Source organism: Entelurus aequoreus, linkage group LG10 (genome assembly GCF_033978785.1).
Source record: "Entelurus aequoreus isolate RoL-2023_Sb linkage group LG10, RoL_Eaeq_v1.1, whole genome shotgun sequence".
Taxonomy (NCBI): Eukaryota; Metazoa; Chordata; class Actinopteri; order Syngnathiformes; family Syngnathidae; genus Entelurus; species Entelurus aequoreus.
The window spans coordinates 51,230,579-51,246,452 of record NC_084740.1 but is presented as its reverse complement, the minus strand read 5'-3'; the positions used below and the strand labels follow the sequence as shown (position 1 = coordinate 51,246,452).

The following is a 15,874-nucleotide window of genomic DNA, read 5'->3' as shown; positions in this document are numbered from 1 at the left end:
GAAGTACTGTGTGAGCAGCGCAATGCATGATGGGAAGTGTAGTTATCTGTAGCACAACCCGTTGAACACATCTTTTATTAACAATTCAAATGAGTTACATAACACGGAATTTGACACATGTGATCTAGAAAGTACATTCATTATCATCAACACAACTCCATTTTATAAGAAAAACAATATTCCAAACATGTATAAATGGCACTTTCAGCATTTGTGTCTTCAAACTCTTGGTCATTGTAGAGCGTTCATCATTGTCTGGGCTTGTTTGAGCTCTGGAAAAAAAGCACATAAAATAGAAATATTAAACCATAACTGGTGGCATTAAGAGTTTTTGATGTCCGGATTGATACTGAAATAGTAATACCGCCGATACCAGATCTTTATGCGCTTTGATTGATTGATTGAGACTTTTATTAGTAGGTTGCACAGTGAAGTACATATTCCGTACAATTGACCACTAAATGGTAACACCCAAATAAGTTTTTCAACTTGTTTAAGTCGGGGTCCACTTAAATTGATTCATGGTACAGATATATACTATCAGATATATACTATCATCATAATACAGTCATCACACAAGATAATCACATTGAATTATTTACATTATTTACAATCCATTCTGGAAATGCTATTGCAAAAATAAACAAAGAACATTCAAAAAAGTGGAATGAGGTGAAATGTAACGAGAAAAAGTTGACACAGAGCTGCCATGCAGGCTGTTTTTTTATTTTATTTTGTCTTTCTTTTTTTCTTTTTTTGCAATTGGTTAAAAAAAATAATAATGACAAAAAAAATCCATGTAATAATGAATTATTTTCAAGGCTTCAGTTACTTCAAATATTCCACTTTAAAATGTCTTATGTGGTAAATATTGCATATATTGTGCAGATGCCATATAAAAACATTACAGTTTTAATAATAATAATAATAATGGATTAGATTTATATAGCGCTTTTGTAGACACTCAAAGCGCTTCACAGAGAAGTGAGAACCCATCATTCATTTTTACAACTCATTCATTCATCATTCATTCTCCGGTGTGAGCGGCACCGGGGGCAAGGGTGAAGTGTCCTGCCCAAGGACACAACGGCAGCGATTTTTGGATGGTAAGAGGCGGGGAGCGAACCTGCAACCCTCAGGTTTCTGGCAAGGCCGCTCTACCCACTACGCCATGCCGCCCCATTTGACAAAAGAGCATAAAACAAAAAAATAGTAGTTTAAACGTAAAATGGACAGATATATCTGAAGTTGATCCTGTAACTTAAGTGTTGAAAGTAAAAGAAAAACCTAATAAAAATGTATCACTTTATGAGTGGGGCACCTTTTGGAACCCAAATATATTTAGTGGTATTGTATTTATCTTTTCACTGTGACTACCGTACTCAAAAATATGAAAGAATTAAAATCAATGGTGTCCTGCATTATTGATCTTTTAAGGCTGTAATTACTAAATACTGCATATTTCAGTTTTACTATAAAAAAACTAAGTTGTTTTTAACAGAAAAGCCATAAAACCTTTTTTTTTAATTACTTTATTTGAACTTGAAGTTGATATAGAGATTGACTGTAAGCGTTAAATAAAAAATTATAATTTTACTTATTTTTAAAATTTTAATGACTGAGACCCTTTATGGTCCTCGGGACCCCTAAAGGTAAAATAAATAAAAAATCCATATATTTTGTTATGTTTTGAAAATGAAAAATATCAAAAAAGCCCCCACATGCTTTAATTTTTCCATGTGCGGCCGTCAGTGGAAAAAGTTTGGACACCCCTGGTGTAAAGTAACTACATAATTAAAGACTATTAGTATTGTAAAACAGCAGGTGTATTTATCCTTTTATTGTAGGGTATTAGAGAGACTACTTCAGAGTTGAATATAAGAAATAAGAGAACGCCCTCATTTTTTACGCCCTGTGATTTTATTTTGTTTGAAGAGAATTCCCCTTAAGAGCAGCAACACTTGAAATTAGAGATGCCCGATAATGGCTTTTTTGCCGATATCCGATATTGTCCAACTCTTAATTACTGATTCCGATATCAACCGATACCGATATATACAGTGGTGGAATTAACACATTATTATGCCTAATTTTGTTGTGATGCCCCACTGGATGCATTAAACAATGTAACAAGGTTTTCCAAAATAAATCAACTCAAGTTATGGGAAAAAAAGCCAACATGGCACTGCCATATTTTTTTTTATTTTTTTATTTTTTTTAACATGCCTCAAAACAGCAGCTTGGAATTTGGGACACACTCTCCCTGAGAGAGCATGAGGAGGTTGAGGTTTTGATTGATTGAAACTTTTATTAGTAGATTGCACAGTACAGTACATATTCCGTACAATTGACCACTAAATGGTAACACCCCAATAAGTTTTTCAACTTGTTTAAGTCGGGGTCCACTTAAATTGATTCATGATACAGATATATACTATCAAATACTATCAAATATATACTAACATCATAATACAGTCATCACACAAGATAATCATCAGAGTATATACATTGAATTATTTACATTATTTACAATTCGGGGTGTGGGATATGGAGGAGGGGGGGTTAGGTTTGGTTGGTATCAACACTTCAGTCATCAACAATTGCATCATCAGAGAAATGGATATTGAAACAGTGTAGGACTGACTTGGTAGGATATGTACAGCAAGTAGTGGACATAGAGAGAGAGATCAGAAAGTATAAGAAAAAGTGTCTACATTTGATTGTTTACATTTGATTATTTATAATCTACAATCAAATAATTTACGTTAAGGAAGTAGTTTGACGGGGTTGGGGAGGGCGGGGTAGGGGGTAGCGGGGGGTGTATATTGTAGCGTCCCGGAAGAGTTAGTGCTGCAAGGGGTTCTGGGTATTTGTTCTGTTGTGTTACGGTGCGGATGTTCTCCCGAAATGTGTTTGTCATTCTTGTTTGGTGTGGGTTCACCGTGTGGCGCATATTTGTAACAGTGTTAAAGTTGTTTATACGGACACCCTCTGTGTGACCTGTATGGCTGTTGACCAAGTATGACTTGCATTCACTTGTGTGTGTGAAAAGCCGTAGATATTATGTGACTGGGACGGCACGCACAGGCAGTGCCTTGAAGGTTTATTGGCGCTCTGTACTTCTCCCTACGCCCGTGTACACAGCGGCCTTTTAAAAAGTCATGCATTTTACTTTTTCTAACCGATACCGACCATTTTGAAACCGATACCGATAATTTCCGATATTACATTTTAAATACTATTTGAAATACAATATTTTTTAAATTTTACCAGACACATTAGACACATTTGCACAAAATGTATTGGTCAGCTACCAGCCTGACTTTTACTCTGTATCGAACTGGAAAGAAAATCAGTGGTATCGCACATTGTTATAAAGAATGGACGCACAACAAACCTGAAAGCAAGACTCTGAACTTGTCAGCAGAAAGTGAGACTACAGTGGTTTCCGAGGAGCCTGACTCTGCTCCTTGAGTCTGCAGCTTCAGCTGAACAACTGGCTCATTGACCTCCTTCAGCTCGCTGGAGCTGAGAGTGTAGTCCACGCGCCAGGAAACGGCCTCCAATCTTCCCACTGAAATGAAGCCCACAGCAAATGTCACCAGAGAACACTCCACAGTAAGACCCACATCAATATTGTACTTACATCTCAAGCTGGTCTCTCTTAGTTTGTCCTGCACTGCAGTGTGTTTCTCTTCATACGACTTGCACAGCCCTGTTGTGTGTTCTAAAAGAGTTTGTTTGATTAATCACAAAGGCATCTCAAAACGTTAAACAACATTAGTAGTAGGCGAGGCGAGTTTATTTATGGAGCACCACTCAGAAAATGTTTTACAGAAAAGTACAGGTCAGAGATGTACTCTGGCACAAGACCATGAAAGTAGTGTTACCAAAATGTGCTAACGTATCATCATGACGTAACAGTTAATAATGAGTAAACATAGGGCTGGCAATTGATAAGATGTTTTCGGTTCTGATTCTGCTAAACGATTCGGTTCTTTATCGGTTCTCTTATCGATTCTTATTTGGAGAAAAAAAATAACTAAAAGGTGGATTAGAATTCATTTTGTTTTGTTTGGAGCTATCATGACCTTACAAAGCCACCAGTGAGGTCTTAAAGGCCTACTGTAATGAAATTGTTTTATTTAAACGGGGTTAGCAGATCCATTCTATGTGTCATACTTGATCATTTCGCGATATTGCCATATTTTTGCTGAAAGGATTTAGTAGAGAACATCGACGATAAAGTTCGCAACTTTTGGTCGCTGATAAAAAAAAGCCTTGCCTGTACCGGAAGTAGCGTGACGTCACAGGTTGAAAGGCTCCTCACATTTCCCCATTGTTTACACCAGCAGCGAGAGCGATTTGGACCCAGAAAGCGACGATTACCCCATTAATTGGAGCGAGGATGAAAGATTCGTGGATGAGGAACGTGAGAGTGAAGGACTAGAGTGCAGTGCAGGACGCATCTTTTTTCGCTCTGACTGTAACTTAGGTACAAGCTGGCTCATTGGATTCCACACTCTCTCCTTTTTCAATTGTGGATCACGGATTTGTATTTTAAACCACCTCGGATACTATATCCTCTTGAAAATGAGAGTCGAGAACGCGAAATGGACATTCACAGTGACTTATCTCCACGACAATACATCGGCGAAGCACTTTAGCTACGGAGCTAACGTGATAGCATCGGGCTTAACTGGGGACGGCGTGGCGAAGTTGGTAGAGTGACCGTGCCAGCAATCGGAGGGTTGCTGGTTACTGGGGTTCAATCCCCACCTTCTACCATCCTAGTCACGTCCGTTGTGTTCTTGGGCAAGACACCTCATCCTTGCTCCTGATGGCTGCTGGTTAGCGCCTTGCATGGCAGCTCCTGCCATCAGTGTGTGGATGTGTGTGTGAATGGGTGAATGTGGAAATACTGTCAAAGCGCTTTGAGTACCTTGAAGGTAGAAAAGCGCTATACAAGTATAACCCATTTATAATTTATCATTTAACTGCAGATAGAAACAAAATAAATAAACCCCTGACTGGAAGGATAGACAGAAGATCAACAATACTTTTAAACCATGGACCTGTAACTACACGGTTAATGCTTTCCAGCCTGGCGAAGCTTAACAATGCTGTTGCTAATGACGCCATTGAAGCTAACTTAGCAACGGGACCTCACAGAGCTATGCTAAAAACATTAGCTATCCACCTACGCCAGCCAGCCCTCATCTGCTCATCAACACCCGTGCTCACCTGCATTTCAGCGATCGACGGAGCGACGAAAGACTTCACCCGATCATCGATGCGGTCGGCGGCTAGCGTCGGATAGCGCGTCTGCTATCCAAGTCAAAGTCCTCCTGGTTGTGTTGCTGCAGCCAGCCGCTAATACACCGATCCTACCTACAACTTTCTTCTTTGCAGTCTTCATTGTTCATTAAACAAATTGCAAAAGATTCACCAACACAGATGTCCAGAATACTGTGGAATTTTGAGATGAAAACAGAGTTTTTTGAATAGGATTCAATGGGTCCGTATACTTCCGTACCAACCCTTGACGTCACACGCATACGCCAGCATAAAAAAACGTTTTCAACCGGAAGTTTGGCGGGAAATTTAAAATTGCACTTTATAAGTTAACCCGGCCGTATTGGCATGTGTTGCAATGTTAAGATTTCATCATTGATATATAAACAGACTGCGTGGTCGGTAGTAGTGGCTTTCAGTAGGCCTTTAAAGGCACATTGCACAGAAAAAATATTTTGAAAATAATATGCATTATTCTGTAGAATTTAACAAAAGAAAACATATGTGGAAATTACAACAGAATGTAACATTCGTAATATTTTTAAAATTTAAGAATCTTTGTAATCTGCCTAGAAAATGTACTGTTCAAAGGTTTGTTTAGATTTACAAGATGAAACTAATATAATGACATGGGCTCCTAACAGGCAACACAAGATATTTCAAGCCTTCTTTTTATATAACTTTGATGATTATGGCTTAGAGCTTATGAAAACCTTGAATTTAAAATCTCAGAAAATGTGTGGTTTTCAAAAACTGTAAGCCAAGATCATCAAAACGATAATGAATAAAGGCTTGACATATCTCACTTTGCATGTAATGAGTTGATATAACTTATTAGTTTCACATTTGAAGTTGAATTGCTGACATAAATGAACTTTTACACGATATTCTCCTTTTATGAGCTCCACCTTTAAAATATGAGGGAAGTTGGTAGAGTGGCTGTGCCAGCAATCGGAGGGTTGCTAGTTACTGGGGTTCAATCCCCACCTTCTACCTTCCTAGTCACGTCCGTTGTGTCCTTGGGCAAGACACTTCACCCTTGCTCCTGATGGCTGCTGGTTAGCGCCTTGCATGGCAGCTCCCGCTATCAGTGTGTGAATGTGTGTGTGAATGGGTGAATGTGGAAATACTGTCAAAGCGCTTTGAGTACCTTGAAGGTAGAAAAAGCGCTATACAAGTATAACCCATTTATCATTTATCATTTAAATGTTGGAGGATAAACATGCAACTTTTCTCTGACTATGTACAATTGAACATGCACCTCCTGGTACCCTATCACCTCCAAAACCCTCAAATCTAGACTCCAAACATCCCAGAACAAGCTAGTCAGATTACTTCTAGACCTCCACCCCAGATCACACCTCACTCCTACTCACTTCTCCAAAGTGGGCTGGCTCAGGGTGGAGGACAGAGTAAAACAACTTGCACTGAGCCTGGTCTATAAAATCCGCTACACCTCCCTGATACCGAAGTACATGTCAAACTACTTCCTTAACGTAAATGACCGCCATAACCCCAACACCAGGGGGAGCTCCACTAACCACGTTAAACCCAGATTCCGAACTAACAAAGGTCTTAACTCATTCTCTTTCTATGCCACATAAATATGGAATGCACTCCAAACAGGTGTAAAAGAAAGGGCATCTCTATCCTCCTTCAAAACCGCACTAAAACAACACCTCCAGGCAACTTCACCTGGTACTCCTTCCTGCCGCGGTGAACTGGAGCTATTACTTTTCCAGTCAGAATACGTCTCCTCATGCTCATCTGAATGAGAAGGTATTCCTTTTGAATTTAACAGGTACTAGCGCTAACACTATAGGTGCTATTAGTACCTGTTGTATTTACGTCAGATGATCGGCGCCGTTCAAAATTCATTGGTTGCATGCTGTGTGTTCAAATGTTTCAGCGTATTGCTTGATGAAATAGCTACCATTATCATTACTTCATTATCACATTATTACACCATAATTATTACAAGTAGCGCTGTTGCAATCTTTTTTTGGTAAAGTGTAAGTAAAAACTTCGGAGCGCTTCTTTCGCTCGGTTACGCCCCGTCGCTCTCTGGCGCTGTCTGACGTCACTACGCACGTTGCGTGATGACATCATCCTCACCCGAAAGAACCGTTTACGGAATCGGTTGACAAAATGGCAAGCGATTCCAAGGAATTGATACATTGGGAACAGGTTCTGAATCAGAACCGCTTTTCCATTTCCATCCCTAAGTAAACATCCTCCACCCTATAATAGTGTAATGTTGTCCACTTGGCATAGAATCCTGCAAAAATCATACAAAAAGTTTGCACGCTCTAATCAGCAAATTAACTGCAAAAACTCCCCGTCTTTAATTGGTCTCTTGGTAAATATTGAACGTTTTTCTGGGGGGGGAATAGGAGTAAGCTCTGCAGTTTTTCATGTATGAAAAACAGGCTGGTGCTTGAGCAGAGTTTATAACTATCTACTTGACTAGTTATTTTTTTAAATATTAAAGGCCTACTGAAAGCCACTACTACCGACCACGCAGTCTGATAGTTTATATATCAATGATGAAATCTTAACATTGCAACACATGCCAATACGGCCGGGTTAACTTATAAAGTGCAATTTTAAATTTCCCGCTAAACTTCCGGTTGAAAACGTCTATGTATGATGACGTATGCGCGTGACGTAAACGGTTGATAGAAGTATTGGTACCCCATTGAATACAATACAAAAAAACTCTGTTTTCATTTCAAAATTCCACAGTATTCTGGACATCTGTGTTGGTGAATCTTTTGCAATTTGTTTAATGAACAATGGAGACTGCAAAGAAGAAAGCTGTAGGTGGGATCGGTGTATTAGCGGCGGACTACAGCAACACAGCCAGGAGGACAGAGATGGATAGCAGACGCGCTAGCCGCCGAACTCACCTTAACTTCCTCCGTCTCGCCGACCGCATCTGTGATCGGGTGAAGTCCTTCGTCGCTCCGTCGATCGCGGGAACGCAGGTGAGCACGGGTGTTGATGAGCAGATGAGGGCTGGTTGGCGTAGGTGGATAGCTAATGTTTTTAGCATAGCTCTGTGAGGTCCGGTTGCTAAGTTAGCTTCAATGGCGTCGTTAGCAACAGCATTGTTAAGCTTCGCCAGGCTGGAAAGCATTAACCGTGTAGTTACATGTCCATGGTTTAATAGTATTGTTGATCTTCTGTCTATCCTTCCAGTCAGGGGTTTATTTATTTTGTTTCTATATGCAGTTAAGCCCGATGCTATCACGTTAGCTCCGTAGCTAAAGTGTTTCGTCGATGTATTGTCGTGGAGATAAAAGTTACTGTGAATGTCCATTTCGCGTTCTCGACTCTCATTTTCAAGAGGATATAATAATAATAATAATAATACCTGAGATTTATATAGCGCTTTTCTAAGTACCCAAAGTCGCTTTACATGTTAAAAACCCAACATTCATTCACAACGCATGGTGGTGGTAAGCTACTTTCGTAGCCACAGCTGCCCTGGGGTAGACTGACGGAAGCGTGGCTGCCAATTTGCGCCTACGGCCCCTCCGACCACCACCTATCATGCATTCAACATTCATTCACCGGTGTGAGCGGCACCGGGGGCAAGGGTGAAGTGTCCTGCCCAAGGACACAACGGCCCGGTAAGAGGCGGGGAGCGAACCGGCAACCCTCGGATTTCTGACACGGGCGCTCTACCCACTACGCCATGCCGCCCCATATAGTATCCGAGGTGGTTTAAAATACAAATCCGTGATCCACAATAGAAAAAGGAGAGAGTGTGGAATCCAATGAGCCAGCTTGTACCTAAGTTACGGTCAGAGCGAAAAAGGTTATGTCTTGCACTGCATTCTAGTCCTTCACTCTAACGTTCCTCATCCACGAATCTTTCATCCTCCCTCAAATTAATGGGGTAATCGTCGCTTTCTCGGTCTGAATCGCTCTAGCTGCATTGAAAACAATAGGAAAATGTGAGGAGCCTTTCAACTGACTACGTCACGCGACTTCCGGGAGAGGCAAGGCTTTTTTTTATCAGATACCAAAAGTTGCGATCTTTATCGTCGTTGTTCTCTACTAAATCCTTTCAGCAAAAATATGGCAATATCGCGAAATGATCAAGTATGACACATAAAATGGATCTGCTATTCCCGTTTAAATAAAAAAAAATCATTTAAGTAGGCCTTTAAATACTGATGTCATATGTGTACAGTACAGGCCAAAAGTTTGGACACACCTTCTCATTCGATGTGTTTTCTTTATTTTCATGACTATTTACATTGTAGATTGTCACTGAAGGCATCAAAACTATAACTTTATGTACTTAACAAAAAAAGGTGAAATAACTAAAAACATGTTTCATATACTAGTTTCTTCTAAATAGCCACCCTTTGCTCTGATTACTGCTTTGCACACTCTTGGCATTCTCTCCATGAGCTTCAAGCGCACCTGTGAAGTGAAAACCATTTCAGGTGACGACCTCTTGAAGAGGAGCAAAGGGTGGCTATTTTGAAGAAACTAAAATACAAAACATGTTTTCAGTTATTTCACCTTTTATTTTGTTAAGTACATAACTCCACATGTGTTCATTCATAGTTTTGATGCCTTCAGTCACAATCTACAATGTACATTTTTATGTCCTGGGCATGACGTTAAAGTGCATCCGGCAGTGGAGGCTCCTCTATGGGGTCTTGGGGCACTAGGAGGTTAACCTCTTTACTAGTTTTACCCCAGGTGGCCCTTGGCAAAGGCCTAGTACCTGACTGCACCCTAGCCAGGGATACGGTGAAGACCTCAACGGCGGAGCAGGCGGAAGACGTAAGAACTACCACAATGGCTGCAGTGGCAGAAAAAGGCACCCCCACATCCATGTGGGCCCAGTTATGGGGAAATAACAACCCGAGACCTCAACGGTGGAACAGGCGGAGGATGATTGCTAACGCTATGGAGCGTCACTACGGCTGCGATGGCGGATGAAGGCTGCAGCAGAAAAGGGTCCCCAGTCGTATTGGACTCCATGCCCCTGGACCCTGACCCAGTGGTGACTGTCTGTGCACCAGTCTCCCCACGTTAAACAAAGTCACGCACAAGCATCCTCCATAAAGGGATAGTCCCCTAGCAGGAGGATCGTCATACTCGCTTTGAGTGACCGCCGATGATGACAATGTAAAAGTCATGAAAATAAAGAAAACGCATTGAATGCAGTGTTTCCCATAAACTGCCAAGATACCTGTGGCGGTGGGGGCGTGGCTATGGGCGTGATCAACATGACATCATCGAGTAATTTGCATAATTTACTACAATGATATGATTTTCTCTAAAAAGGCTAAAAAAATGTATACTTACTAATTAATAACAGTTTTGTTTTAAACGTCCATCAATCCAGCCATCCATCCATTTTACAATATAATTACAACACTTTATGTACATATTTATATACAGATTTGAACAATAAGTTATTCACTGAAATATATTTATTAATTGTGGTTCTTACAAAATATAAAACCTAAAATGTCTCTTAAAGCTCTGCCCCTTTAATTAGTGCATACTAAATAATTAAACTTTAGTCTACTACTACAACCATATTATTTACCAGCAACATAAAGTGAAACAGAGGCAGAGGTGTCCTGCCACAGTCAGTAACAAATAAACAGAAAACAGTAGTGGTCAAATACAAACAAGAGAAGTATCCTACACTTCTCTTTTGTAAAGTAAATCTGAACAGCCTATATGGGCATCTACATCAACTATATGATTTGACTGAGAAGCTGGACAGGACAACAACAACAACAACAAAAATTTTATTTTTTATTTGTGTCGGACGTAATTCTTTCGTGGCGGGCCGCCACAAATAAATGAATGTGTGGGAAACACTGGAATGAGAAGGTGCGTCCAAACTTTTGGCCTGTACTGTATGTATTGTATCTGCTGATGCAACTTGTGAAAAAAAAAAAAAAATACTGATATTGATAAAAAAGAGGCCGATACAGATATACGTAAAAATGCCAATCCTGGGCGCCGATAATCGGTCGAGCTCTAATATAGGAGGACCAATCGTCAAACATTTAGTAGACCAACCTTTAGGCAGACCAAGCTGCTGTAGCTCACTGGACAAAGATTCACTGTCAACATCATGCTTGGCTGCGCTGGAGTAAATGAAGCTGAGCACGGCCACACTGGCTTTGATGTCTCCACTCTCTGAAACAGTAAATGGCACAATATCATCCATCCATTTTCATATTGTTTCATAAAAACATTGCAGCAAAAGACACAACATTTGCATTTTCTACAAGCAATCTGCAATACTGAGTGCATATCTTAGTAGCAGAAAAGAAGATTCTTATTCCTTACCAAACTTTGCATCTGCTGTAAGCTTTGTGACCTTATCATACTAGAAAGGTTTTTATAAAGCACAGGTTAGTTTTAGGGAAATGTGAATAAAAGAATGTAGGACGCAGTCAAACTTACATCAATGCCCTCACCGAGCAAACCCTTCAGCACTTGAACACAGAGGAGTTTCATCTTGACACTGGACTGCAATAAAGAGGACATCAAAATAAACCGCTGCACGATCAGTGGATGGTGAGATCGACAGGCGGATCGGTGCGGCGTCTTCAGTAATGCGGACGCTGTATCGATCCGTTGTGGTGAAGAAGGAGCTGAGCCGGAAGGCAAAGCTCTGAATTTACCGGTCGATCTACGTTCCCATCCTCACCTATGGTCATGAGCGTTGGGTTATGACCGAAAGGACAAGATCACGGTGTGGGAGGGCGTGGCCTGCGGACCTGCAGCGAAGCGGGGCGTGCCAGGACCGGCTTCGAGATCAGAGGCAGGTGTGTAGATGAGAGTGTTTGTCTGATCACCTGTCGCTCTGTTACAGGCCTACTGAAATGAAATTGTTTTATTTAAACGGGGATAGCAGATCCATTTTATGTGTCATACTTGATCAATTCGCGATATTGCCATATTTTTGCTGAAAGGATTTAGTAGAGAACATCGACGATAAAGTTCGCAACTTTTGGTCGGTGATAAAAAAAGCTTTGCCTGTACCGGAAGTAGCGTGACGTCGCAGGTTGAAAGGCTCCTCACATTTCCCCATTGTTTACACCAGCAGCGAGAGCGATTCGGACCGAGAAAGCGACGATTACCCCATTAATTTGAGCCAGGATTAAAGATTCGTGGATGAGGAACGTGAGAGTGAAGGACTAGAGTGCAGTGCAGGACGCATCTTTTTTCGCTCTGACCGTAACTTAGGTACAAGCTGGCTCATTGGATTCCACACTCTCTCCTTTTTCTATTGAGAATCACGGATTTGTATTTTAAACCACCTCGGATACTATATCCTCTTGAAAATGGTAAATGGTAAATGGGTCGTACTTGTATAGCGCTTTTCTACCTTTTTAAGGAACTCAAAGCGCTTTGACACTATTCACCCATTCACACACACACATTCACACACTGATGGCGGGAGCTGCCATGCACGGCGCTAACCAGGCCCATCAGGAGCAAGGGTGAAGTGTCTTGCTCAAGGACACGACGGACGTGACTAGGATGGTAGAATGTGGGGATTGAACCAGTAACCCTCAGATTGCTGGCACGGCCACTCTCCCAACTTCGCCACGCCGTCCCGTGAGTCGAGAACGCGAAATGGACATTCACAGTGACTTTCATCTCCACGACAATACATCGGCGAAGCACTTTAGCTACGGAGCTAACGTGATAACATTGGGCTTAACTGCAGATAGAAATAAAAGAAATAAACCCCCGACTGGAAGGATAGGCAGAAAATACTATTAAACCATGGACATGTAACTACACGGTTAATGCTTTCCAGCCTGGCGAAGCTTAACAATGCTGTTGCTAACGACGCCATTGAAGCTAACTTAGCAACGGGACCTCACAGAGCTATGCTAAAAACATTAGCTATCCACCTACGCCAGCCAGCCCTCATCTGCTCATCAACACCCGTGCTCACCTGCGTTCCAGCGATCGACGGAGCGACGAAGGACTTCACCCGATCATCAATGCGGTCGGCGGCTAGCGTCGGATAGCGCGTCTGCTATCCAAGTCAAAGTCCTCCTGTTTGTGTTGCTGCAGCCAGCCGCTAATACACCGATCCCACCTACAACTTTCTTCTTTGCAGTCTTCATTGTTCATTAAACAAATTGCAAAAGATTCACCAACACAGATGTCCAGAATACTGTGGAATTTTGAGATGAAAACCGACCTTTTTGTATTGGATACATTGTGTGTCCGAATACTTCCGTTTCAACGATTGACGTCACGCGCATACGTCATCATACATAGACGTTTTCAACCGGAAGTTTAGCAGGAAATTTAAAATTGCACTTTAAGATTAAGATTAAAGATTAAAGTACCAATGATTGTCACTTTACTAATCTAACCCGGCCGTATTGGCATGTGTTGCAATGTTAAGATTTCATCATTGATATATAAACTATCAGACTGCGTGGTCGGTAGTAGTGGCTTTCAGTAGGCCTTTAAAGGCAGCAGTCGGGAAGGAGAGCAAGGTGTTGTTGATGGTGGAGAGCGAAGCCGAGCGAGAGTGAGACACGACACTGGAGAAAAACCATTCGAGTGCTCACTTGAGAAAAAGACAGCTGTTGAAAAGCACCCAAAAGACTTTGCACGTTTTATTGTAAAATAAAACCCTTTTGTAAACCTGGAAGAGCCTGGCATGTCGATGATTGGTGGTCCGACGAACCCGGAGGAGCAAGACCTCCACAATTTGGCGCCCAACTCGGCTGGACCACCGGAGGCGGAGCGAGCAGAGCGAGGAGGAGTTGAAAAGTGACCAGACAGACGAAGCATTAATGAAATAATAAAGCAAAGTCGCAATCTGCTCGCCGTCATGTCGATCTTTGGTGGTCAGTGGAACCCGGACAGAAAGAGTCTGTCACATTTGAGTGAGAGGAGATTACTGGATTGTCCCAGCTGGGCGATCCACGCACCTGACGTTTATTCCGCGTCCCTCCTCGCCGCTGATCCGCCGGCCAGGCCTCCTCGCCGCCGTCTCAGAGTCGTCCCCGGCGTGCCCCGCCTCGCTGTCGGTCTGCCGGCCACGCCTCCCCACACACGGGTACAAGCGGCCGAAATGAGTTTCCTCCGCCGGGTGGCGAGGCTCTCTCTTAAGAGATAGGGTGAGAAGCTCTGCCATCCGGGGGGAGCTCAAAGTAAAGCCGCTGCTCCTCCACATGGAGAGGAGCCACATGAGGTGGTTCGGGCATCTGGTCGGGATGCCACCCGAACGCCTCCCTAGGGAGGTGTTTAGGGCACTTCCAACCAGTGGGAGGCCACGGGGAAGACCCTGGACACGTTGGGAAGACTATGTCTCCCGGCTGGCCTGGGAACGCCTCGGGATCCCCCGGGAAGAGGAAAGTCTGGGCTTCCCTGCTTAGGCTGCTGCCCCCGCGACCCGACCTCGGATAAGCGGAAGAAGATGGATGGACGATTGTCATCACAAAACAAAAAACCTGCTTTTATTTACCATTTTTGCCAGCGTGCTGATTTCGGCAAGGACCCAGTCCGGACAGTCCAAATCCCCGCAGAAACGGAACCGCTGAGCGAGAAAGACATCACAAGATGATCGAACGTCGTCTAGCAACCTATGCTAATACAGCTACTAGCTTATTAGCGAAACAAGACTACATCAGCGGTAGTCTGAGCGGTACGATATCGTTTTATACATTAATTATAGGTAGCGAAAATGTATTTTCAAGCAGTGACTGTAAAATAATGTTAATTGACATGAAGAAAAAGACGCGCTTACCATTGCTAGCCGACAACTGAGCCCAAACACGGAAGTAAACAGGAAGTGGTTTACATGCCGCCATCTGATTGGAGCATTGATAGTGGGCGGGACTTCTTCACTATCTGTATCATAACTTGGCACGTAATAACTCTGCAATGTAACTACATTTTGTACATCCCCCTCACATGTCAAATATGAGAAATGTGAATAAGAACGTGCATATCCAGTCACTTTAGTAATAAATAATAATACACTTTATTTGTGTAGCACCTTTCATACAGAATTGCAGCTCAAAGTGCTTCACAGCAGTAAAAGACATGATTTAGTAAAAACATGGTAAAAACAAGTATAGAAAATGGAAAATAAATTATAACAAATAAAAATAAAGATAAAAGCAAAGTAGAAAACAAAAGGATCAGACCGCTCAACCTTTTTTCAGTGATGTACCCCCTGTGAACATTTTTTTAATTCCAGTACCCCCTAATCAGAGCAAAGCATTTTTGGTTGGAAAAAAAGAGATAAAGAAGTAAAATACAGCACTATGTTATCAGTTTCTGATTTATTAAAATGTATACCAGTGCAAAATATTGCTCATTTGTTGTGGTCTTTCTTGAACTATTTGGAAAAAAAGATATAAAAATAACTAAAAACGTGTTAAAAAATAAACAAGTGATTCAATTATAAATAAAGATTTCTACACATAGAAGTAATCATCAACTTAAAGTGCCCTCTTTGGGGATTGTATTAGAGATCCATCTGGATTCATGAACTTCATTCTAAACATTTCTTCACAAAAAAAGAAATCTTTAACATCAATAT

The 15,874-nt window shown here is 41.8% G+C and overlaps 1 protein-coding gene across 3 annotated transcripts; it reads right to left on the bottom strand.

Annotated features, from left to right (window-relative positions):
* Positions 1–46: 46 nt before the first annotated feature.
* Positions 47–15,134, bottom strand: commd4 (COMM domain containing 4). Of its 3 annotated transcripts, XM_062061141.1 has the most exons (8): positions 15,074–15,134; positions 14,792–14,863; positions 11,752–11,817; positions 11,635–11,674; positions 11,362–11,481; positions 3,647–3,727; positions 3,398–3,574; positions 48–272 (listed from the first exon to the last, which is right to left on the bottom strand). In XM_062061141.1, exons 1-8 carry the CDS (start codon positions 15,074–15,076, stop codon positions 232–234), a joined length of 600 nt encoding a protein of 199 aa, XP_061917125.1. In that variant the 5' UTR covers positions 15,077–15,134; the 3' UTR covers positions 48–231. The 3 variants fall into 3 exon arrangements, with proteins under 3 accessions (XP_061917126.1, XP_061917125.1, XP_061917128.1); XM_062061142.1 differs by lacking the exon at positions 14,792–14,863 and having other exon boundaries at positions 47–272; positions 15,074–15,132; XM_062061144.1 differs by lacking the exons at positions 14,792–14,863; positions 15,074–15,134 and adding an exon at positions 14,256–14,398.
* Between the last annotated feature and the right edge of the window lie 740 nt (positions 15,135–15,874).

Coding starts and splice junctions, on each gene's coding strand:
- commd4 (XM_062061141.1), bottom strand. Junction 11,818..14,791: donor TCAGCACGCTGGCAAAAATG/GTAAATAAAAGC, acceptor TCTTTATTGCAG/TCCAGTGTCAAGATGAAACT. Junction 3,728..11,361: donor GCAGCTTGGTCTGCCTAAAG/GTTGGTCTACTA, acceptor AAACTCTTTTAG/AACACACAACAGGGCTGTGC.